Source organism: Macrobrachium rosenbergii, chromosome 56 (assembly GCF_040412425.1).
Source record: "Macrobrachium rosenbergii isolate ZJJX-2024 chromosome 56, ASM4041242v1, whole genome shotgun sequence".
In the NCBI taxonomy this organism is placed as follows: domain Eukaryota; kingdom Metazoa; phylum Arthropoda; class Malacostraca; order Decapoda; family Palaemonidae; genus Macrobrachium; species Macrobrachium rosenbergii.
This window is the reverse complement of record NC_089796.1, coordinates 340068-364255: the sequence shown is the minus strand read 5'-3', so window position 1 is coordinate 364255 and position 24188 is coordinate 340068. Positions and strand designations below refer to the sequence as shown.

General features: G+C 36.2%; 2 protein-coding genes and 1 long non-coding RNA gene across 6 annotated transcripts; all 3 read left to right on the top strand.

Annotated features, from left to right (window-relative positions):
- Positions 1-242: 242 nt before the first annotated feature.
- Positions 243-7643, top strand: LOC136836561 (apolipoprotein D-like). Of its 2 annotated transcripts, none has more exons than XM_067101002.1 (5): positions 243-295; positions 3360-3502; positions 3955-4088; positions 6327-6514; positions 7284-7643. In XM_067101002.1, exons 2-5 carry the CDS (start codon positions 3371-3373, stop codon positions 7424-7426), a joined length of 597 nt encoding a protein of 198 aa, XP_066957103.1. In that variant the 5' UTR covers positions 243-295; positions 3360-3370; the 3' UTR covers positions 7427-7643. The 2 variants fall into 2 exon arrangements, with proteins under 2 accessions (XP_066957103.1, XP_066957104.1); XM_067101003.1 differs by lacking the exon at positions 243-295 and adding an exon at positions 971-1117.
- Positions 7644-8630: 987 nt separating this feature from the next.
- On the top strand, positions 8631-15329 carry LOC136836562 (uncharacterized). 3 transcript variants are annotated; one of them, XR_010852429.1, is made up of 5 exons: positions 8631-8750; positions 10263-10386; positions 11634-11909; positions 12688-12882; positions 14567-15329. It is a non-coding gene; the product is annotated as an uncharacterized lncRNA (long non-coding RNA). The 3 variants fall into 3 exon arrangements; XR_010852430.1 differs by having other exon boundaries at positions 8732-8756; XR_010852428.1 differs by having other exon boundaries at positions 8739-8848.
- Positions 15330-18936: 3607 nt separating this feature from the next.
- On the top strand, positions 18937-23873 carry LOC136836363 (ras guanine nucleotide exchange factor E-like). The gene is made up of 4 exons (XM_067100552.1): positions 18937-19770; positions 19972-21768; positions 22153-22338; positions 22958-23873. The coding sequence occupies exons 2-4, from the start codon at positions 20224-20226 to the stop codon at positions 23009-23011; spliced, it is 1785 nt and encodes a 594-aa protein (XP_066956653.1). The 5' UTR covers positions 18937-19770; positions 19972-20223; the 3' UTR covers positions 23012-23873.
- The last annotated feature ends 315 nt before the right edge of the window (positions 23874-24188 follow it).

The window sequence follows — 24188 nt, the reverse complement described above, 5'->3', positions numbered from 1 at the left end:
TACAAGAACAGACAATATCTTCCTTTTTACAAAATGTATAGGCCTAACAATTTAGCCTGGAGGAATCTTGTTGGCTGGGCTTCTGACGTGACGTCATTGCTGTTTACACCGTTCATAGTGGACGTTATTCATCTATGACATGATTACCGTTACCACACACACACACACACACACACACACACACACACACACACACACACACACAGGAGTTCATTTTTATTATCGCTACCATCATCGCCTCCAAGCGCCGCGACGCTAAGGAACTCTGTGAAATTCCGTCACCCTTGAGTTTCCCGTACGTGATCTTCCGTAAATCTCTTCTTTGTGTGTGTGTGTGTGTGTTTGTGTGTGTGTATATATATATATATATATATATATATATATATATATATATATATATATATATATATATATATATATATATAAATTTGAAATGTTTCATCCAAAAACAGATATAGGTACATTAGACTCGCCGTATCTTTCTATCATAGGCCTAAGAAATTAAAACTAGCTATCTGGATTATCCAATATATTAAGTCTAACAAATCTTTAAACGTTTACAAAAAATACCAAATTGTACATATATATCTCCTGCTACGTTAAGGAACCGCGTAGAAGAGGCAGCAGCAGCTTCCCGTAACAAGCAAACCATAATCATTATAATAACGACAAAACGGACTCGCGGTATGTCCCCGGGATTCATAAACACCAGGTGGTATTGTACTCTACTTTCTCGATGCGCAGAAGAGCATCATTCCGTCATGTTCCGCGCGCGTTTCGTCCTGTTCCGTTAATATCGGCTTTGCTCGAGATCAAATTAACGTTTTCAACAGCATTTATTCATTTTCCAGAGAAGATTCATTAAATTATCTATTATTATTTGTTTGTCCGATACAAATTTTTCATGGAATTTTTACTTAAACACAAGATAATGAAAGACATTGAGATCATATCATCTCGTTCGGACGAGTTCATGGAATAAACCTGGCATTTAAATCTGGAATCGAGTCTTCAAGTTCGAGATGCGGTACGTTCGGATTCAGTATCCAGGAAGCATTGTTATTGTACGCGACCCGAGCTCGACGTTCGAACCACCACCTCAGTCTTAATCTACGAAGTGAGATTACTTTTATTTATTTTCTTTTGTTTTAAAGTTATTTAATTTATATTATAAGTAAGAAATAGTCCCATCATGCATAAGGTTTATAAATGTAATAGTTATTTACCAATGCTGTCAATGGAATCCTCAATGTAATCAATTATAATAATACTTTTGATAAGATTGGTGACATTTTTATCATCTTTGCAAAGTTAGATAAATTAAGCTTTACTTATTTTTGACAAATTGATCAGATAATTGCATTTTAGCTATTTTACCTGCTTATGAAAGTAAAATATATTGTAAATAAAGTTGGGGGCTAATAGTGAATCTTAAATGATATTACCATAACTGTGCGATGATCTTGCAACAAAGGAAATCGACTCCTTTGCATTTCTAAGTGTTTTTAGATGATCTAGAAAGGTTATTAATTTTTTCATATTACATACTAGCATTACACACACACACACACACACACACACACACACACATATATATATATATATATATATATATATATATATATATATATATATATATATATATATATATATATATATATATATATATACATATACATATATATATATATATATATATATATATATATATATATATATATATGTGTGTGTGTATATATATATATATATATATATATATATATATATATAGAGAGAGAGAGAGAGAGAGAGAGAGAGAGAGAGAGAGAGAGAGAGAGAGACGAATATATATAAAATATATACTGTATATAAAAACATTTTTGCTTATAACCTTAGGTCACAAATATAATTTGACACAGAATTCACTATACCTAAGGAATAACTTACACCCGAAATGGAATTATGATTAATAAGAAGGCTACATCTGGCCCGCTAGGAATCGAACCTGGGCATGCGGTTTAGAGACGATGACAAACAGTTTTTTAGAAACTAGAAGATTTCTGATTTTATGGACAAAATAAAGAAGATAGAGACATTTCGTATCTATGGAAAATGATGCCATTTAGGCCTATAGACCTTTGTAAATTTAACGGGAATTTTAAATTTTCAATATTTTTGCAAAGATAAATTTAACAAACCTCGTATTTCTTTAATTTGCACAAAATAAATTAGATTTTGATATCAAAGGATGATAATATGCAAGAGATAAAAAATACAAAAAAAATACGATAGGCCTAGAGATATCTGCTTCCTGCATGCAAGCATATAACTCACACTAATGTTGTTAAAGTAAAGATATTCTGAAATAGAATTGATTTAGAGTTTTAACTGATATAAAAGTATCATGAGACACAAGACTTGCGCTCCAGTTTATGTCTAAAGTCTAGGAAAAGTAATCTCCTGAAAGCTTAGCCATTCCTAAGAGGGAGAAGATGGGTGTGGTCGACCAATCTATACACCAAAGGAGTAAAAAAAAAAAAAAAAAGAGACTGCAGCTCTCTCTCTCTCTCTCTCTCTCTCTCTCTCTCTCTCTCTCTCTCTCTCTCTCTCTCTCTCTAAGTCACGTAATCTCGGAGAAGTCACAGAAAGTTAGACACCGCACAAGGGGAAAGGCGAGAGTATATGCCATGACGTCATAACGCCGCTAGTCTCATCATTCGTGCGTGATTGTGAAGGGTTGCATTGCATTGTGTAAATACACTTACACACACAGACACACACGCACACACACACGCAATCAGCTACCGAGTCATTTACACCTATCTTGTGCCTCGTTTTCACAAGACGGGAGGAAAACTAGGCTCATTGTCATCTATCCCCTTTTCAGCCGTTCCGTAAAAGGAGGAATTATGATAAACATCGCTGGACAACATCTTTGTGGTTCTCTGTGATCTTCCTGGGAGTGTTTTTATTTTCCTTCTTTCTTCTTCTTCTTCTTCTTCTTCTTCTTCTTCTTCTTCTTCTTCTTCTTCTTCTTCTTCTTCTTCTTCTTCATGATTAATGCGATTTCGTTACGAAGAATAATTTTGTGTCACATTTGATATCTGATAACAACTGAAGTGTAACCACAAGGACGATAAATGATATAAAACTAGTTTTTTATCTAAATAAAAGTTTTTTTTTTTTAGTTATTGACGTCATCCAAGGGAACACTGCTAATTTTTCTGCGCACTGTGCGCTTTTTTTTTTCAGCAATGCTTCGTTAAGTATTTTGGAACAAAAGGTGTATTTGCAAGGTTTTATGCGCAGATTACTAATGCGTTTTTCCTAAGCCCCCAAAAAGAAAATATTGCTATATATATTTTTGTCTTTTTTTCCAGCCACTAGAAATATGAAAGCTTCGTCGCAAACAACAATTTCGATCATTTTTTTAGGCCTTTGCGCAGTCCTCACGCATGCGCAGATCCACTTCCAGGGAAGATGCCCCAAGTTACCTGTCATCAAAGATTTTGACTTCGACAGAGTAAGTTAATTTATATTAGCTTCTTTCTTTTCAGATTTAGGAAATCAGGACAGATAATCAAGATTATTTTAGACAGTAACTACATTTATGGTAATAATTTTACATGATAAAATATAGACAATTCTTTAAATCATTCAAGAATTGATATTCTAGGGTGGTAAGCCTATACAAATGTTCGAGACACTTCATATATATATTTTTTTTTCTCAAGGCGCAGGAGAAATCTAGATACGTATTCTAAATCCTCCAATATATTCTCGTTAATGATTATTTATTTCCTTGTGGTAATTTAAACGCAATACACAATAACAGGAAATTAAAAATTAGCATATACAGGCCTATATGATTTCTGAACAAGACCCAAGACTTCTAGAGCACTTTAAATAATTACAAACTTTTATTTTAATTAGCAAACTCCAATACTAACCCCAAATGAACCTCTCCTGCTGCAGTACCTGGGCCGATGGTTCGATCAGGAGAAATACTTCGTGGCCTACCAGACCGTAGGCCGATGCTGGAGTGGGACTTACATCAAGAATAAGAACTCGGGAAAGATCTCCGTCAGGCTTGATTTCAGGGATGTTGTGTGAGTAGAGAATTGGAGAATAAATGAATAATTATCTTAATTAATAGTATAATATATATTGAAAGGATGGAAACTGGAATAACGCTAAAATATTAGATGACGATATGAACCAGTTTAAAGGGACCGCTGCGTCTCGTTCCTGGATTCTCTCAGGGGTTCTCCTGAAGGAGTCAAGATGAAGTGAGAGAATTGTACTGCTTAGTCAGAGGAGACCAAAGGGAGCGGATGAAAAGCTTTAAGCTGAACGCATTAAGTTGGTACTGAAGGATGGTTATTTAACCCGTTGCTACTAGCAAGCTGCCGCTAAGCTCTGAAGCAGGCTTAATTTAAGCTTGGCTAGTTCTTAAGACAGTTTCGTTAGACCTAGGGTTTAAGCTGAGGGCTTCCGCTTCTTTTGACATTGCTTTAGATTATTATAGTTATATTCTCTCTCTCTCTCTCTCTCTCTCTCTCTCTCTCTCTCTCTCTCTCTCTCTCTCTCTCTCTCTCTCTGCGAAGACAGTTTCGTTGGACTTAGGTTCCAGGCTGAGGGCTTCACCTTTCATTGACGTTGTTTTGGATTAACGTTATTCTGTGTGTGTGTGTGTGTGTGTGTGTGTGTGTGTGTGTGTGTGTAACGAGGAGGAGACGTCAAAATAAAAGCCCATATGGTCACGTCTGGCCATACGGAGCAAAATTACAATAACACAGTCAGCTATGGCGACTGCTGTTGACATCGCGTGACGCTTTCAAAATAAGAGAGCGTTTAGCGTAGTTTCTGTGAGTCTATTAACAATCTCTCCTTTTTCTCTCTCTCTCCCTAAATACCTTCTTCTTTGTTCCCTACAGATTGTTACTTACACGGATTAAATGGCTGGAGGGGAAAGTCGAAAGAGTGTAGATCTGAAAACGTATTCGGCGATTTCCTGCTTTAAAATACGATATAATGAAGCTATTTATTTTCCTCCCGATTGGAAACTTCTTTAAAATAGGAAATAATGAAGCTATTTCTTTGATTCTCGATTGGAAGCTCCTTTACAATAGGAAGTAATGAAGCCATTTCTTTTGCTCTCGATTGGAAACTCCTTTAAAATTGGAAATAATGAAGTTATATTTCTTTTACTCTCGATCGGAAACTCATTTAAGATTAAGAGTAATGAAGCCATTTCTTTTGCTCTTGATTGGAAACTCCTTTAGAATAGGAAATAACGAAGCTATTTCGTTGACATTTGATTGGAAACTCCTTTAAGATTAGAAACCATTCCTTCTACCCTTGATTCGAAACTCCTTTAAGATTTAGAAGCAACGAAGCTATTTCTTTTGCTCTTGATAGGAAATTCCTTTTAGATTAACAGCAAGAAAGCTGTTTCTTTTGCTCTTGATAGGGAATTCCTTCTAGATTAAGAGCAAGAAAGCTATTTCGTTTGCTCTTGACAGGAGACTACGTCCCTTTTCCCCATCGACGTCTCAGAGAGAACGCAAATGTATGATAACGGGACGGGACAGAGAAACCAAGAAGCCATGCAGGTGGTTCAGAGCATTCATCGTCAGGAGGGGACCACCAGCAGACGAAGTTGAGACTAGCTTATTATTATTATGATGATGATTAATAATCCGGTGCGCAGCTGTTGCGCAGGGATGAGATCGACAATATCCATTAATGTTCATATTACGTATACATTCTTCTTCTTCTTTCTTCTTTTTTCTTGTAACCTTTCCTACAACTCAGTGGCTTCGATGAAGAACGACTGAATATATGTAGGTCATACGATAAACATTAACATTTGCAGTACAATACATTTATTAATTGTTGTTGTCCAAACACGTGACTTTGATAAGTGACTGTGATTAGATAACTCAACATCCGTCGTTCCATTTTAAGTTGTACAGGCGTAATGAGTTTCTAGGCCTATTTAGAAGTTTGGCAACTCGATAATGATCATGTGACTTGGTGGTGTCTAGTTTCAGTAGACTCTTGGAGAGAGAGAGAGAGAGAGAGAGAGAGAGAGAGAGAGAGAGAGAGAGAGTCAGTAGGCATTGGCTGACATTTAAAAATATTAGTAACCTCCCTTCGCTGTTAAGATTAGGCTATGGCAAGTCAGTTACGACTGGAATAAAAAAAGAAAACCATAGGCCTATAATCGAGAAAATTATACATTCATTCATATTAGGGGGAAGGTTATTCAGTATAGAAGAGTCTTTAATGTTTTTTTTATTTATTTAAGAAGAGCTATTCACTTTAACTCCTACACGTTTCAGGCTGAACAGACCGAACGTCATCACGGTGGACGTGTTCAGGAAGAGGCCGTACGAGGAGCCGAGCAGACTGACGTACACGATTCCGAACGTGCCTTTGTTCGAGGACAACTACGAAGTCTTGGCGACCGACTACAAGAGCTGGACTATCGAGTACGCCTGCGCCGACAAGGGGCTCCTGGGGCATACTAGTAAGTAACAGGAAGGTGGTCATAAAAGTAGTAATAGCCTAGTACTAGCTACTCAGACACGCTTGTGCCATTAGAGGTTTCATAGGCGTTGTAGCTGTAGTAGTAGCAGTAGTAGTAGTAGTAGTTAGTACTAGTTCCTGCTTTTGAAAGAGTTCCGTAGTGATTATGCAGTATTAGTAGCGTGGTTCCTGCTTTTGGAAGAATTTCTTATTAGTTATAGTAGCAGTAAGTAGCAGTCCTGCCTTTGAAAATTTCATAGTAGTAGCAGTAGTACTAGCTCCTGCCTTTGAAAGAGTTTCATAATAGTTAGAGCATTAGTAAGTAATAGTATCTTTGGAAATGTTTCATAGCAGCAGTAATAGCAGACTAGTTCCTGCCTTTAAAACTTGCATAGCAGGTGTAGCAGCATTAGTAGTACTAGCGCCTGTCTTGAAGATTTCATAGTGGTAGTACTATTAGTAGTACTAGTCGGGATTTGCCATTGGAAGCAGCTCATATGAGCCAGCAATGCTTAGACCGATTCAGGGCTGTGACACTCAAGAGTTCACTGAGAGCAAGATGGTTCTAACCACCAGAGACCGCCCCCATGAACATCAACAGAGAAAGGGCGTGATAACAGGGAGAGCAACTTCCTCTCTCTCTCTCTCTCTCTCTCTCTCTCTCTCTCTCTCTCTCTCTCTCTCTCTCTCCTCCCATTTTTCCCCTTCTACGAGAAACGTTCAAGATTCCCGAACCGATAACGAATCATAAATCACGATTCCTTCTTCAGGAATCGCCTGGATCCTCACGAGGTCATCCCACCCGCCCTACGAGGTCATCCGCGAAGCCAAGGCTGCCCTGGTCCACCTGGGCATCGACCTGAAGTACCTGGAGAAGTCTGACACCTCCTGCTACAGGAATTACCTGGGGTAGAAGGGAGAGAGAATGAATTGGAAGAGAGGTGCTATAGACTACAGTTTATGAATGGATGCGTAAACGAGATAGTTCATGAATGAATGAGTTTACGAGTGATTGGTAGTAGAGTAAGGAAAATGTTAAGAATGGGTTTCAGTGTTATGTTGAATGTTTTGATTATATTTAATGGCACAGCGAGAATTGTGGGTGTTGAAAAAAATGTGTTTGATTGGATATTTTTTTCTTATATATTATATATATATATATATATATATATATATATAAGATAAAATATACGATATAAAAAGACAACACCGATGGAGTGAGTGCTGCCAGGCCTTTCGACTGTCGTCCTTTACTTAGCAGACTGTTGTCTGTTGTTTATTTCAGTTGTCTGCTAAGAAAAGGACGACACTCGAAAGGCCTCGCAGCACTCCGGTGTTTCTCTTTCCTTCGTGGATCTTGTCTTTATTTATATATTCATCATGTTTCATATTTTCGTGTTTCATATATATATATATATATATATATATATATATATATATATATATATATATATATATATATATATATATATGAATGATCTACTGTTAACATTTTGTCAAAATCATCCACTATCTTTGTTTATCTGTTATTTTTTTCAATTGTGCTTTGATATTTTTTTTTTTTTGTTATTATTATAAACTATTTTCAGTTCACTGGTAAACCGTTTATAATTTTCTGTTGTTGACAATAAAGTATCGACTCAAACATGCTTTTAATTTATCTCCCGTGGTCCTCATAGCCAAGAAAAATATGGCTGCCCTATGTACCTTGAACTGAATATAGAATTTAGGCCAAAGACCAAGCACTGGGAACCTATGAGGTCATTCAGCGCTGAAACGGAAATTGACAGTAAAAGGTTTGAAAGGTGTAACAGGAGGAAAACCTGTGTTGGGCTTGTTCCATATAAATAGGGTTCTTCATCTTCTGAATAATAATAATAATAATAATAATAATAATAATAATAATAATAATAATAATAATAATAATAATAATAATAATAATAATAATAATAATAATAATAATACCAGATAAACAATATAGTCCTCTGTGGTCAGGCGTCCATTCTCTGACAATCTCGTCTCACATTTTTTTCCTGATAAACTCTGACACAACAATAAGCAAAAAATTGCATTCACCATAAATACAATGACCAATAATGAAAAAAAAACCATTATAGTCCCCACTGATATTGCACTATCGTTTCCCTGCCATTATATTGACGTTCATTGTTATACTCGATAAGGGCGAAAGGAGAGTAATTGCGACGCCAGGTAGATCAGTCGATCACGTAATACAGGTAAAGGTAGTTAATTGTGTGGACAGGTGTGACGGTGGAGGACTTTCCTAGGTTTTTTTGTTGTTAAATCAGGGTTATACAGTGAATTGATTGTACAGGTAATTTATTGTATAGTGAGTTTATTGTCAAGTAAATTGATTGTACAGTGAACTGATTGTACAGTGAATTTATTATCAGGTAATTTATTGTATAGTGAGTTTATTGTAAAGTACATTTAATGCACGGTGAAATTATCGTACAGTGAAATTATTGTACAGTGATTTGATTATACAGTGAATTTATTGTACAGTAAATTTACTGTATAGTTAATTTATTATACAGTAAATTTATTGTACAGTGAATTTATTGTACAGTAAATTTATTATACAGTGAATTTATTATACAGGGAATTCATTGTACAGTGAATTTACTGTACAGTGAATTTATTGTACAGTAAATTTATTGTACAACGAATTTATTATACAGTAAATTTATTGCACAGTGAATTTACTATCCAGTAAATTTATTGCACAGTAAATTTATTATCCAGTAAATTTATTGTACAGTGAATTTATTATACAGTTAATTTGTTGTACAGTGAATTTATTATACAGTGAATTTATTGTAAAGTTAATTTATAATCCAGTAAATTTATTGTAAAGTGAATTTATTGTATGGTGAATTTATCATACAGTGAATTTATTGTACAGTGAATTTATTGTAAAGTAAATTCATTGTATAGTGAATTTATTATACAGTGAATTTATTGTACAGTGAATTTATTATAGGGTAAATTTATTGTACAGTTAATTTATTATCCAGTAAATTCATTGTACAGTTAATTTATTATACAGTAAATATATTGTACAGTGAGTTTATTCTACAGTAAATTTATTATACAGTGAATTTAAAACACATAAAATGTATTGCACAGTGAATTTATTATACAGTGAATTTTAATATACAGTAATTTATAACTGAAAGTTTCATAGAAATTAAGAGAAAGGTTCAGGTTATACACCTGAATGCTTATCAAAACTGTTTTGAATATCTGACTTGTCTCAGACACATTTCTACATCCAACCAGTCACTCTCCGACTGAAATAGTCTCACATGTGCCTTAGTTATATCATAAAGCTTTTCATAACTCATATCCTTTATACCATATTGCAAATCTCAGAGACTCTTCTACACCAAACCAGTCACTCACTCACCTACTTATTCTCACACAAGCTTTACACATATCATAAAGCTTTTAATCGCCCATGTATTCTGGACCATATTGCAAATCTCAGAGACTCTTCTACACCAAACCAGTCACTCCACCACCTTCTATACAATATTGAAAATCTGAGACAGTCTTCTACACCAAAACAGCCACTCTCCCACCCACATATTCTCACACATGCCATGCTCACACCATAAAGTCTGTTAGTATCTCATATCTTATATACTATATTGCAATGATGCAATAATGTGTACAAAAATTAATGAATGGTCCCTGCAACACCTATCAATTGCTCTCTCTTGCAGTTTGTGAAATGCAAGTTGTTTGAAATTAAGGAGAAAATGAGCAACTTCCTTCGTAAGTGGGAGATTCTCTCCGTGTTACTTTTGACTACAAGATTATTGGCACCTTCGGCTGGACATAACTCAGGTGAGACCGCTGACGAATAAGTTCTTCATAAAAATTTTTTTTTATTTATAAGTTAACTTGCATGAAGTTCACACAATTAAAATAATGACAGATGAAGTTCTAGACTAATAAACGATTATTTATTATGAAATTAATGCTTAAGATAAGAAGTTTCTTATATTTATATATATATATACACACATATATATATATATATATATATATATATATATATATATATATATATATATATATATATATATATATATATATATATATATATCCTCCCCCTCATAAAACCCTGACCCAAACACTTTCCATTCCATTCCCTTGACTCCCATTCTCTCTACAGAACCAAACCATCTCAAGATACTCTGAACCTAAATCCATCACACAACATGAAAGAAATACACAAAGAAATAGGCCTGTTTAAGCTCAAACCTCATCAGAATATCATATGATACAGATATATATACAGTATATATATGTATATACACATATATGTATATTAATATATTCATATATATATATATATATATATATATATATATATATATATATATATATATATATATATATATATATATATATATATCTATATATATATATAGATATATATATATATATATATATATATATATATATATATATATATATATATATATATATATATATATATATATATCTATATATATATGTATTCCACAAACTGCTATCTCATTAACCCTCACAATTTCCTGTTGTCATCGAAGCAACATACCAGAAATATCATTACCTCATTAAAAGCTTACTCGCAGAAGGAATGTTCAGTGAAAGCATTGTAGATAAGATTACCCACAATTTGAAATGGACTGATATCAGTTATCTACTATTTGTTGTCCAAAATCTGTAACATATGACATGCCTGATGAGATTTGAGCTTAAATAGGCTTATTTCTCTGTGTATTTCTTTTATGTTGTGTGACGGATTTAGGCTCAGAGTACCTTGCGACGGTTTGGCTCCATAGAGAGAATGGGAGTCAAGGGAATGGAAAGTGTTTGGGTCAGGGTGTTATGAGGGAGGATAGATAGATGTCAGTAGAGAGATGAGAGAGAGAGAGAGAGAGAGAGAGAGAGAACCATCCCATCAAGTGAAATCCACAGTCGTCATGTTGATATTGAGAGAGAGAGAGAGAGAGAGAGAGAGAGAGAGAGAGAGAGAGAGAGAGAGAGAGAAACTATGACAATAAGAGCAGCCATCTTGACATTGTTCCAATAATGTTTTCCAGAAGAGTCACCTCTCCAGCTTCTGAAATCCTTGGTGGCCTCCAGAGGAGCCAGTCATATAGGGCTAGAACCACCAATTACAAAAGCACCGAGATTCCAGAATAATGGCGTAGGCCATCCTCCAGGATTTCCTTACGGATTGAGAATGATCTGGAAGGAGTTTCCAGGAAAGATGAAGAGCAGACCTCAAGGAACCAGGGAAACTAGGACTGGAAGAAAGAATCCTAATTTTGTGGGAGGGAACCATGCCTAGTTATGTCTCTGAAGTGACAGCAAAGGTTAGCATAGGTCTAGAGAAAATGTTATGGAATAGAAATATTTTTCCTTTTTCTAGTACTTGGTACTTTCAAACTTATAATATTACTTAAAGTACTTAAAATGTGACTTAGAAATAGTATAGTTATACAAAAAATTTATGAAATGGAATTATTTTCCTTTATTGTAAGTGTTTTATACTTTTAAAGTTATAATACTATTTAAAATATAACTGAAAAAAAGTCTAGGTCTAGAAAGAGTAAGTAGTGTGTACTGTCAAAGTTATATTACTTAAAATGTCATAGAAAAATAATACAGATCTAGAACAAACGTTCTGAAATATAAATATTTTCCTTTTTAGCGAGTAGTTTATACTTTCAGAGTTATGATATTACTTAAAATATTATTGGAAAATATTCGTGGTTCATTTCATAGGTCAGTTGCACCTTACAAAATCGTTTATATCAAAAAAGATGTTATAAAAAACATAAGTGATCTTTTTCAAAGTAAAATTTCACTGGAAAAATTTATCTTGAAAATTAGAAAATAACTGTTTTCCATCCTCAAAAAATTTCAGTATATAGTCTAAACCTTCTACACTATTTATTAAATGTATAATATTACCAGTAGTTAGATTTAAAGCAAAAAAACATAAAAAATTATAAATTATTTAAAAAAAAGTCTCAATTCCCCCCCTAGTCCTATTCTCGTTTTCTTCCGATTGACAAAAAAAAACAAGGCGCCACCTGTTAGTCCTTTTAACTAGTCCTAAAAAGGAATTTAACATTTGATCCAAAACAGAATCAAAACGAGACTAAAATGGCGACTGTTCCTGTCAAATTGACGACGGAGAAACCTGGCGGAATAGACGGAGGCGTCATCTTGATCTTCGTTCTGTCTATAGAGGGGAGCCTGATCGTTGTAGGCCTGGGAGTTCTGTGGTTCGTCGTAGCCTACTACGCTCGTTACAGAAAAGGATTTCTGGATGATTTTAAGGTAATGATAAAACTAGAGAAGTTGGACGGCTAAGTAGGAAGAGCCTAGAAGGAACGAATGAAAAGTAAAAGTAAGAGAAAGTAAAATAGGCAAGCCCTTGGCTACAACGTGGGTCTAGGGCTCCACACTGAGCTTGTAACTCCTCTAGAACTTTATCACGCTCCTGGGCCGCCTCTGGGTAACGCCCCGTGCTGGTATAAGGCTTTCTTAACCCCTTCATGACCTTATCACGCCCCTGGGACGCCCCTGGGTGACGGCCCATGCTAGTATAAAGCTTCATTAACCCCTTTAGAACCTTATCACGCCCCTGGGCCGCCCCTGGGTGACGCTCCTAGGTGGTATAAAGCTTCCTTAACCTCTTTAGAACCTTATCATGCCCCTGGGCCGCCCCTGGGTGACGCCCTGGGTGGTATAAAGCTTTCTTAACCCTTTAGAACCTTATCATGCCCCTGGGCCTCCCCTGAGTGACGCCCCTTGCTGGTATAAGACTCCATTCATCTAAAATGAACAAGATATTGACTGTAATCGCTTACAAAGTGTCAAGGTGCTAAATCCACTCCATGATTAGATTGGATTACCTGATTAGGCAAGAGCTCTGGGTATGACGCATGTACCCACGGTCATATCCCAAATAAAAAGAATATATTTTTGTATCTATTTTTGTATCCACTCTCTTCAGGATTCAGCAGAATCATGGAACAGTTTTTTCCCTGAATTTCAGAAGTCACGTTGCAGAGTTTTTCTTCTGAATTTCAGTAGAGCCAAATTGCAGAGTTTTTGGACTTGAATTTCGGTAGAGCCAAAGTGCAGAGTATTTTTTTTGGGGGGGCTTTGAATTTCAGTAAAGGCAAAGTGCAGAGTTCTTTGGCTTTGAATTTCAGTAGAGTCAAATTGCAGAGTTTTTTGGGGGCCTCTGAATTTCAGGGTATTAATTTTTATTCACTGAAATCAGCCTATAGTACCAAAAACAGCCATTCTGAATAAGTTCCTACAAAGTAAGTTAGATTTAGGATTAACTTAACTTGATAAAGTGTTCAGTCCAGTTTCGTTCTAAAACGAAGTTTCGAAATCTGTTAAAATGAAGATCTTTCACGAATCGCTTTTTTTTAATGTTAGAATGAATCTCATTCACTAGTCGTTTTGATAAATCTGTTAAAATGAATCTGATTCATGAGTCGTTTTGATAAGTCTGTTAAAATGAATCTGATTCACGAATCGTTTTGATAAATCTGTTAAAATGAATCTGATTCACGAGTCGTTTTGATAAATCTATTAAAATAAATCTGATTCACGAATCGTTTTGATATATCTGTTAAAATGAATCTGATTCACAAGTCGTTTTGATAAATCTATTAAAATGAAGATCTTCTACGAATCGTTTTTTATAAATCTGTTAAAATGAATCTGATTCACGAGTCGTTTTGATAAATCTGTTAAAATGAATCTGATTCACGAATAGTCTTTGTAAATGAGTTAAAATGAGGCTGCTTCGTGAATCTTTTTCTTTGGAAAATCTGTACAAATGTAGGGTTTTCACGAATCTTTTTTTAGGGAATCTGCTAAACCGAAGCTTTGTTAGTCTATTAAATGGTGCTGTTTTGTGAATATTCTTTATAAATCCGTTAAAATGAAGTCTTTTTCATGAATCTTTTTGAGGAAATGTGCTAAAATGAATCTGTTCCAGACTGGCTACAAGAGAGGCGCAGACGAGGAGAACATCCGCATGGACCTCTTCGAGTACCCGCCCAACAGGAATTCCTCCAAGCCGGCTCAAGCTGTCCGCCATGGAGAGAAGAGGAAATAGTGAAAAGAATATATTAGGCCTAGTTTTTTTTCATCTAAAGTGTTATATTAGGCCTATGATTTTTTCCATCTTCTAAAGTGTTATACTAGGCCTATGTTTTTTCAATCTTCTAAAGTGTTATACTAGGCCTATGTTTTTTTCATCTTCTAAAGTGTTGTACTAGGCCTATGTTTTTTCAATCTTCCAAAGTGTTATATTAGGCCTATTGTTTCCCATGTTCTAAAGTGATGCCTGTTTCTGCTTTGTTTTGGAGATGCTGAGAAGTAATTAGGCCTATTGGTTGTAAATGAATGTTTATAAAAGTAAATTGAACAGAAGAGGAAACTGTGAAAAATAATATTAGGCCTATTTTTCCCACGTTCTAAAGTGATGCCTGTTTTTGCTTTGTTTTGGAGATGTTGAGAAATGATTAGGCCTATTAGTTGTAAATGAATGCTTGTAAAAGTAAATACACTTGAAACGAAAAAGAAACACTGGATAAACAAAGGAACCAGATTGGTTACCGGCACACACACACACACACACACACACACATGAACACACACAAAGCAGGTGATGAGACACTACGAAATATTGTAAAAATAATCATATTTATGTATGTGATTCTAAACCAAAGCCTATTTTGACAACTAAATGGCGTGAATCGTGACCTAGGCCTATTTTGACAAAATAGTGGATGAGCTTCTTTTAGAAGTCAAGAAATCTGTAAGAACAAAACTATAGGCCTATTATATATATATATATATATATATATATATATATATATATATATATATATATATATATATATATATATATATATATATATATATATATATATATATATATATCTTCTCCAATATCAAAATAATCATACTTATATAAATGTGAATCGAGACCTGCAGTAGGCCTATTTTGACAAAACAAAGGACAAGCTTCTTTTTAGAAGTAAACAGATGTGAAAAGACCAAAAAATATATATATATCTTCAATGTCAAAATAATCATATTTATATATATGTGAATCGAGACCTACAGTAGGCCTATTTTGACAAAATAATGGACAAGAGCGTCTTTCTAGAAGTAAACAGATGTGAATAGAATAAAGCTATAGGCCTATTATATCTCTTCTTCTCCTTCTTCTTCTTCTTCTTCTTCTTCTTCTTCTTCTTCTTTTTATTGTGGAGATTACGGTGCTTCTTCATAATCGGCTTTTTCCAACGACGTTTCGAACTAAATTAATACTGTTGAAATGGAATGGAATATAGAGTTTAGACCAAAAGCCAAGCGCTGGGATCTATGAGGTCATTCAGCGCTGAGAGGAAAATGGTTCGAAAAACCTCAAAGCCGTTTCACTAGAAATAATCGTTGGGAGGGGACGGAAAAAGATAATATTTACTACGAAATAAGTCTTATTAATATATAATCAATCAAAACAAACCTCTTAGTAATACTGGATTTCCCGTCGTGCAAATAAGGCGCCGTTGTTTGCACGGTAATTAGGCCAACATTGACGTATTTTGGGATGTTATCAGAGAACGTGGAAGGTGAGTCAGCGAGTGAATATTTCTGCCTGTTTTGGGAACTTAATGAATCACTGATATAAAGGTACTTGAGATTACAGTATATAGATGCATATATATATATATATATATATATATATATATATATATTTATTTATTTATTTATTTATATATATATATATATATATATATATATATATATTTATATTATATATATATATATATATATATATATATATATATATATATAATAACGCAACATACATTTATAGATTAAACTCTAAGCCTATAAGAAACTACAAACTAATTTGTCAAACTCTAATAAAACCAAGATTATTATTATTATTATTATTATTATTATTATTATTATTATTATTATTATTATTATTATTATTATTATGAAAAGAAGTTCTAAGTGATTTAATTATAGAATAGAGCTAGCTTTTCCGATGGTTTCGGTATAATGCTGTATGAGCCGCGGCTTATGAAACTTTAACCACTGCCCGGTGGTGGCCTATCCTATAGCGTTGCCAGAAGCACGATTATGGCTAACTTTAACCTTAAATAAAATAAAAACTACTGAGGCTAGAGAGCTGCAGTTTGGTATGTTTGATGACTGGAAGGTGGGTGATCAATATACCAATTTGCAGCCCTCTAGCCTCAGTAGTTTTCAAGATCCAAAGCCGGCACAATAGTTTTCTTTTACAGAAAACTGAAAAAACGAAAGGAAAAATGATAATTCCAGTTATTTTTCTATAGATATTTAGTCTCAAACATCCATCTATGGTACTTTCCCCCTTATAGACGGAGTGACTCACTTATCAATGTAATCACTTTGGGCATCAGGAACCACTGATTTTCCATAGATACCCCATAGGTCCAACCAGAGACAAATAGTACCATAATCTCTAGTCTAGTCCCATAGAGCTGCCGGAGGTAAGCGTACCATCTCTTCAGAGCCATCAGGAGGTCTATTTTTGGTTTATGATTTGTAATAGGCCTTAGTAGTCTAACTCCCTCGAAGCACGTGATTGATGTACATACTTTTCTTGCGCACTTATATTTTATGGAGATTTTACCATAGAATAATTGTGTCCCAAAGCGTCAACATTCCTGCTTGTACAATGGGTTTTATTGTGACGTAGTAAAATTCTCTCTCTCTCTCTCTCTCTCTCTCTCTCTCTCTCTCTCATGCACATAGGTCTATACTTCTTTGCTACGTACTGCATTATGCTCTCTCTCTCTCTCTCTCTCTCTCTCTCTCTCTCACGCACACATAGGCCTAAACTTTGCAAGAAGTCCTTTGGAAGAAGCCTTGAGACCTATTTGATTATTCTCTCTCTCTCTCTCTATATATATATATATATATATATATATATATATATATATATATATATATATATATATATATATATATATGTATATATGTGTGTGTGTGTGTGTGTGTGTGTATATATATATATATATATATATATATATATATATATATATATATATATACACACACACACACACACAAACACACACATCCACATAGCCTATAATTCTACATTAGCTCTCTCTCTCTCTCTCTCTCTCTCTCTCTCTCTCTCTCTCTCTCTCTCTCTCTCTCGTACGTGTGTGTGATTTGTGACGGATCTTACCTTATCACAAGTCACAGTTTAACGATTAAGTCACTGAAGAAGAAGAAGAAGAAGAAGAAGAAGAAGAAGAAGAAGAAGAAGAAGAAGAGAGAAGAGAGAGAGAGAGAGAGAGAGAGAGAGAGAGAGAGAGAGAGAGAGGCAAATCCTAAGCAAACTCTGGTTGCGTGACGTCATATTCTGTCCGGTAGACTTAACCTTATCGCACAAGCATTTATAAACGGAGATGTCGACTTCGACTGTCCATACGTAGCTGAAAACTCGACGAGGTGACATCGACGGTAAGAAGTCTTTAAACTTATTATACATTATCCTCTCTCTCTCTCTCTCTCTCACTTACACATAGGCCTATACTTCTCTTCTTTGCGAGGAGCCTTGAGTTTTATTTTATAAAAAATTCTCTCTCTCTCTCTTTCTCTCTCTCTCTCTCTCTCTCTCTCTCTCTCTCTCTCTCTCTCTGTGTGTGTGTGTGTGTGTGTGTGTATGGTTACAAAATTTAACTGATTTTAGATTTCCTACGGATTTATTTACTGTTTGTTAAACTGATCTGCTAGTCAATATAGGTCTAGTGTTGGTCACGTGACGTCCGGTGTAGCCTGCCATTCATTCTGGTTTAACTTTTCATGTAACTAGAGTTTAGGTAATAATAATAATAATAATAATAATAATAATAATAATAATAATAAAAATAATAATAATAATAATAATAATAATAATAATAATAATGTTGTCTTTATTTTCCTATCTGCAGATGAAAGCAATTCGAAGCCACCTCACTATAGGCCTAGTCTTCCTTCTGGTGTCTGGAGATGGATTCGTCGCGTCGACTGAAGACGAACAAGGTAAAATGGCGGATTTGTTTACCAATTCTTCTTCTCCCTCTTATTTTCCAATCTGTGGTCCTCCAAAGAGACTTTCCGTACGAGTAAAATCTTCCCTTTTATTTTTCTGTAAAAGAAAACTGTTGTGCCGGCTTTGTCTATCCATCTGCACTTTTTTCTGTCCACCCTCAAATCTTAAAAACTTCTGAGGCTAGAGGGCTGCAAATTGGTATGTTGATCATCCACCCTCCAGTCATCAAACATACCAAATTGCAGCCCTCTAGCCTCAGTAGTTTTTAATTCAGTTAAGGTTAAAGTTAGCCATAATCGTGCTTCTGGCAACGATATAGGACAAGCCACCACCGGCAGTGGTTAAAGTTTCATGGGCTGAGCTCTTACAGCAAGATAGAGCAATTTTCGGTGGCCTTGATTATACGCTGTAGCGGCTGTAGAGAAAACTTGTTTTGTTCAAGGCTGAAATTTATTCTTCAAATTTAGCAAATGGTTTTACTGATGCGCTAAAGAGTTTACCTTATTGATGAAAAGCCGATGTCAGGAATTTATATTAATTAGGAAATAAATACTGCATTCAGAGAGGGGAACTTACCCTTAGGAATCTTATCGCACACATTTCGCAAACAGGTTGAATACATGTCAGTGACTGTCGTTAGTGCTAACTGGTGCATCATGCAAACATCCAAAGTTTGCTGAAGATTCATTCTCCACATGTTGTCGTTGACTTATTTCTAACTTGTTTGTGACATTTATGTATAAGTTGCCACTTTGTACTTATGATGTGTTTAACTGCAGTGTGGACGCACCTTACAGTTACTTACAGTTCCTTGAAATGGGGCATTCAGCCCTCAAGATGGGAGGAAGAAGCAGTCGCTAAAAATTTTAGATGTTTACAGTCATCAAGTAGCTGTGTGCCAGCCAGGAGTGACTGCTCCTAAATTTGCATGAAACAGTTCACCAAACTCTTGGCGACTGCTTTGTTTATATAGGAGCTTAGCTTGGTAATATCAAGCAATCCAGACAGCCATGTCTTCTTTCTTTGTGCCAAATAACTGGCAGAGAAGTCTTAGGCAGCAAGAAAATATCTCTCTTCTTCTTGTCCTGAAGGTGGTACACTTCCCTAAGTAACCAGGCTAGAGTTTTAGACTGGTAACCTTTATCAAGGTGCATAGTCTGGGACATACCTCCTACATGTCAGCAACAAATATGTATGTTTCCGGGAAACTTATCTACCCATACAACCTTAAGGACAACAGGGAGAGAGATTTCTTGCTACCTAAGACTTCACTCCCAAGACTTCTCCTTCAGTTATCTGAGCAAAATTAAAGTAGACATGACAGTCTAAACTATTGGAAATTACCAGGACAAAACTCCCCTGGGAATAAAGCAACCACATTAGAGTTTGTTGAACTGTTTCCCACAAACTTACTGTAGAATCAGTCACTCCGGACTAGCACACAGCTTCTTGGCAACTGGTAAGCTCTGCCCATTCTGTAGCGACTGCTTCTTTTGCCCTTTTTGAGGGTTGGATGTTCCCCGTCAAGGAACTGTTAATGGTTAATGGATGTTTGCAACGACAGGCGCTGCCAAGACGACCACTCCAGATGTAACGACAACACCTGCCACTGTAACGACCACTCCAGAAGTAACAACAACACCTGCCACTGTAACGACCACTCCAGAAGTAACAACAACAACTGCTGCTGTAACGACCACTCCAGAAGTAACAACAACACCTGCCACCGTAACGACCACTCCAGAAGTAACAACAACACCTGCCACTGTAACGACCACTCCAGATGTAACAACAACACCTGCCACTGTAACGAACACTCCAGAAGTAACAACAACACCTGCCACTGTAACGACCACTCCAGATGTAACAACAACACCTGCCACTGTAACGACCACTCCAGAAGTAACAACAACACCTGCCACTGTAACGACCACTCCAGATGTAACAACAACACCTGCCACTGTAACGACCACTCCAGAAGTAACAACAACACCTGCCACTGTAACAACCACTCCAGAAGTAACAACACCTGCCACTGTAACGACCACTCCAGAAGTAACAACAACACCTGCCACTGTAACGACCACTCCAGAAGTAACAACAACACCTGCCTCTGTAACAACCACTCCGAAGTAACGACAACACCTGCCACTGTAACGACCACTCCAGAAGTAACAACACCTGCCACTGTAACAACCACTCCGGAAGTAACGACAACACCTGCCACTGTAACGACCACTCCAGAAGTAACAACAACACCTGCCACTGTAACGACCACTCCAGAAGTAACAACAACACCTGCCACTGTAACGAACACTCCAGAAGTAACAACAACACCTGCCACTGTAACAACCACTCCAGAAGTAACAACAACACCTGCCACTGTAACGACCACTCCGGAAGCAACGACAACACCTGCCACTGTAACGACCACTCCAGATGTAACAAAAACACCTGCCACTGTAACAACCACTCCAGAAGTAACATCAACGCCTGCCGCTGTAACAACCACTCCGGGAGTTACGACAACACCTGCCGCTGTGACGACCACTCCGGGAGTTACGACAACACCTGCAGTAACAATCACTCCAGTACCGGACATCCTAGAGGCGGTGAGGAAGGAATTTGACGCCATACAAGACTTACTCGAAGAACTGGGGACCTTCGTCAAAAATCATACAAAGTCCTTGACAACACTGACATCAGACACCACCACCCCAACCAATAATGGTGATGATGTGGATGATGAAAATGATGCCGATGATGATCAGGAGAAGGGAAAGAGTCTTCAAGCCCTTTGGAGAGCCCTTCAAGAGGTGACAGATGAAGGTAATAGTGACATCTGTGACCGAGAAAGCGACAAATACAAAGATCTGTGCGGAAGACTGACTAGTGCTCTTGACGACGTCGACGAAGTCAGCAAAGACTTCAAGAAGAGCGATGATACGACGGAGGAGCAGCTGGAGGATATCACCAGAGCTCAGACGAACCTGAGTTCAGTCTACGAAGAAATGCAGAGTGAGACTGACTTCGTCAGCCAGAGCATCAAACAGGACGAGTTCGAAAACCGTCTTAGCGAAGTCAAATCGGTGAGAAAAGAATTCTACTCTGAACTGTTCCCTTGCTTGAAAATGTCATATAATTTAGTGTATAATGTCATAAGGTTCTATAATGTCATAAGATTCTAACAACCAAGCCTATATCATTCAATTCTTTCTATTTTCACAGTCGACAGACTGAAGTCTGAGGAAAATAGAAAGAATTGAATGTTGTTAGAATTCTATGATATTGTAGATAAAATGATGACATTTTCTAGCTGTGAAGCAGGTTAGAATAATGCTGTCTCCCAGCTAAAAAAAAAAAAATGCCATAAAATATCATAAAAGTCTAACAGTTAATCCCATATCATTCAAATCTTTCTATATGCCTCAGTCTCTGCGTCATTCAATTTTTTCGTCTCTCGCAATCTCCAGTCCGTCGACGAAGCTCTAAAGGAAATTCAGAAAAGAATCGACGACAGATCCGGAGACGACAGCCAGACATTAGCCATAGTTTTGGGGGTCCTTGGAGGTGTCGTAGGCTTGGCAATCATCGTCTTCGGCGTCGTCCACATTCTCAAAAAGAAGAAGAAGAAGAAGGAGGCCCAGAAATCACCAGAGGTGGGTTTTAACAAATTATGTTCACTTTATTATTTATCCTTGTTTTACTCTGTACTTTGTTTTGAGCATAAATGTCGGTCTGTGTGATTCGAATCTGTCTGAAACATAATATTTCATAATCATCTTTTTCCCAGAAAGACTAAAAGACAGTAAATGTAAAAGTTGAAAGCAGGCAATACACAGACTGTAGACAACACACACCACTTAAACAGTGAATAGAATCGCATTCATCCTGAATTAAGAATGAATAACTGGTTGGAAAACTTCAGTAGGTCTAAAAGTCCATCATAAGATCAGATGACACGCCAGTCGGTCTAAAAGTACATATAACGTCTATTATGAGGCTGGAGGCTATACCAAATAGACCTGTGCGTGACATTGCTCTTCTTGAAGCAAGAACCTGGTTCCTAACCAGGAACCAGAACCAGTTTCTGGTTCATAAGAGCTCACTCCACAAACACAGTTGCGGGCGTACTGTTAAACTGTTTTGCTTTATAGCTTTTCTCTTACATACTGTTATTACATTGTTTAAGCTGACACTTAATTCCTTTGTTATTTGCAACTGTAATCGTCTTTAGCTTTGCTTTACATAATAGTTCTTCTTTCTTTTCTTCTTCAGGATCTTGGCGTCGTTGCTGGTCAAGATAACGAAGGGTTTTCGGACGCACCGTGAAGAAAGAAGTCTAAAAACAAAACCAAAGTTACTCTAACTTTAGGCCTACGTTGCAGACGCAAGTAGCGTGTTCCCACTTCTTGATTATTTTATCGTTATTTTTTTTTTTTTATTTGCGCGTTTTCCGTTAATACTGGTAAATATGAAAACCGAAATGGCCTTCGTGTCCAGCCAAGCTTCATTTTTATGGGCGTATTTACGGTTCCCTATAGGTCTATGTTCTGCTAAGTAAGGAAGTAAACATATTGGAATAATTTAAGTACGAATCCTTTCACTTGTATGTATGTGTGTGTGTGTGTGTGTGTGTTTGTGTGTGTGCGTGCGTGTGTGTGCTGTCCTGCAAATGGTGTTGAGACTAACTGCGGGTAGTTTAAATAATAAACAGTTTGAAAGGCGTTCTCGATAACTGCAAATATAATGAAATTAATTACAATGCAAACCACAGCAATAATAAACACTTTTGAAATGTATTTCCATTTCCACTCGCTAGAAAATGGTCCCTTCCAGTTTAAACCAGCAAAAGAAAAAAATATACTATTATCCGTTCAAATCTCTTCTTAGAATCTCTTCATGTTGTTTCCTGATACTGTAATCTGTTCTTCTATGTTGCGTCAGCGATAAGAGAATTACGTTGCATTTGCGAGTGATAAAATAAAATACAAAACAGCCAACGTGTTTTATACCCTGATAATAAACACAAGAGTGATAAATTCTTCTTGCTTTAGACGCAGAGCGGGAAATCTAGCACTATTTTGGTATCATTTTATAATCCAGAACCGAAGAAAACGAGAAGAAGAAGAAGAAGAAGAAGAAGAAGGCGTTGCATTTGATGTACGAGTGATGAAATAAAATAAAAAGCAGTCATTGTGTTTTATTACTTTGATGATCATAAACGCTTTATCACAGGGCAGGAAAACTAGTACTATTTTATAGCCCAGAGCAGAAGAAGAAGAAGAAGTGTTACAGATGCAATAAGGAGTTTCCAAGGCTCTGAGAACCAGGGGAATAGTGACGGTTTTCACTGACGTCATCAACGTCAGGCAAAAGAAACTGGTCTCAAACTAGACTTACAGTTTAAAAAAAAATGGATTAGCTGCAGTTATGCCAGTGGAACTTGATATCACTGATCCACCATCTAATTAAAGAAAAGATAAGGTGAGTGAATATTAGATCGAGT

Excerpts from the sequence above, each read along its gene's own strand:
- LOC136836363 (XM_067100552.1), top strand. The coding sequence starts at position 20,224 with ATGGATGTTTGCAACGACAGGCGCTGCCAAGACGACCACTCCAGATGT. Across the intron at positions 21,769-22,152 it reads GTCTTAGCGAAGTCAAATCG|TCCGTCGACGAAGCTCTAAA; the intron begins GTGAGAAAAGAA and ends CGCAATCTCCAG. Across the intron at positions 22,339-22,957 it reads AGGCCCAGAAATCACCAGAG|GATCTTGGCGTCGTTGCTGG; the intron begins GTGGGTTTTAAC and ends TTTCTTCTTCAG.
- LOC136836561 (XM_067101002.1), top strand. The coding sequence starts at position 3,371 with ATGAAAGCTTCGTCGCAAACAACAATTTCGATCATTTTTTTAGGCCTT. Across the intron at positions 3,503-3,954 it reads AAGATTTTGACTTCGACAGA|TACCTGGGCCGATGGTTCGA; the intron begins GTAAGTTAATTT and ends CTCCTGCTGCAG. Across the intron at positions 4,089-6,326 it reads CTTGATTTCAGGGATGTTGT|GCTGAACAGACCGAACGTCA; the intron begins GTGAGTAGAGAA and ends TACACGTTTCAG.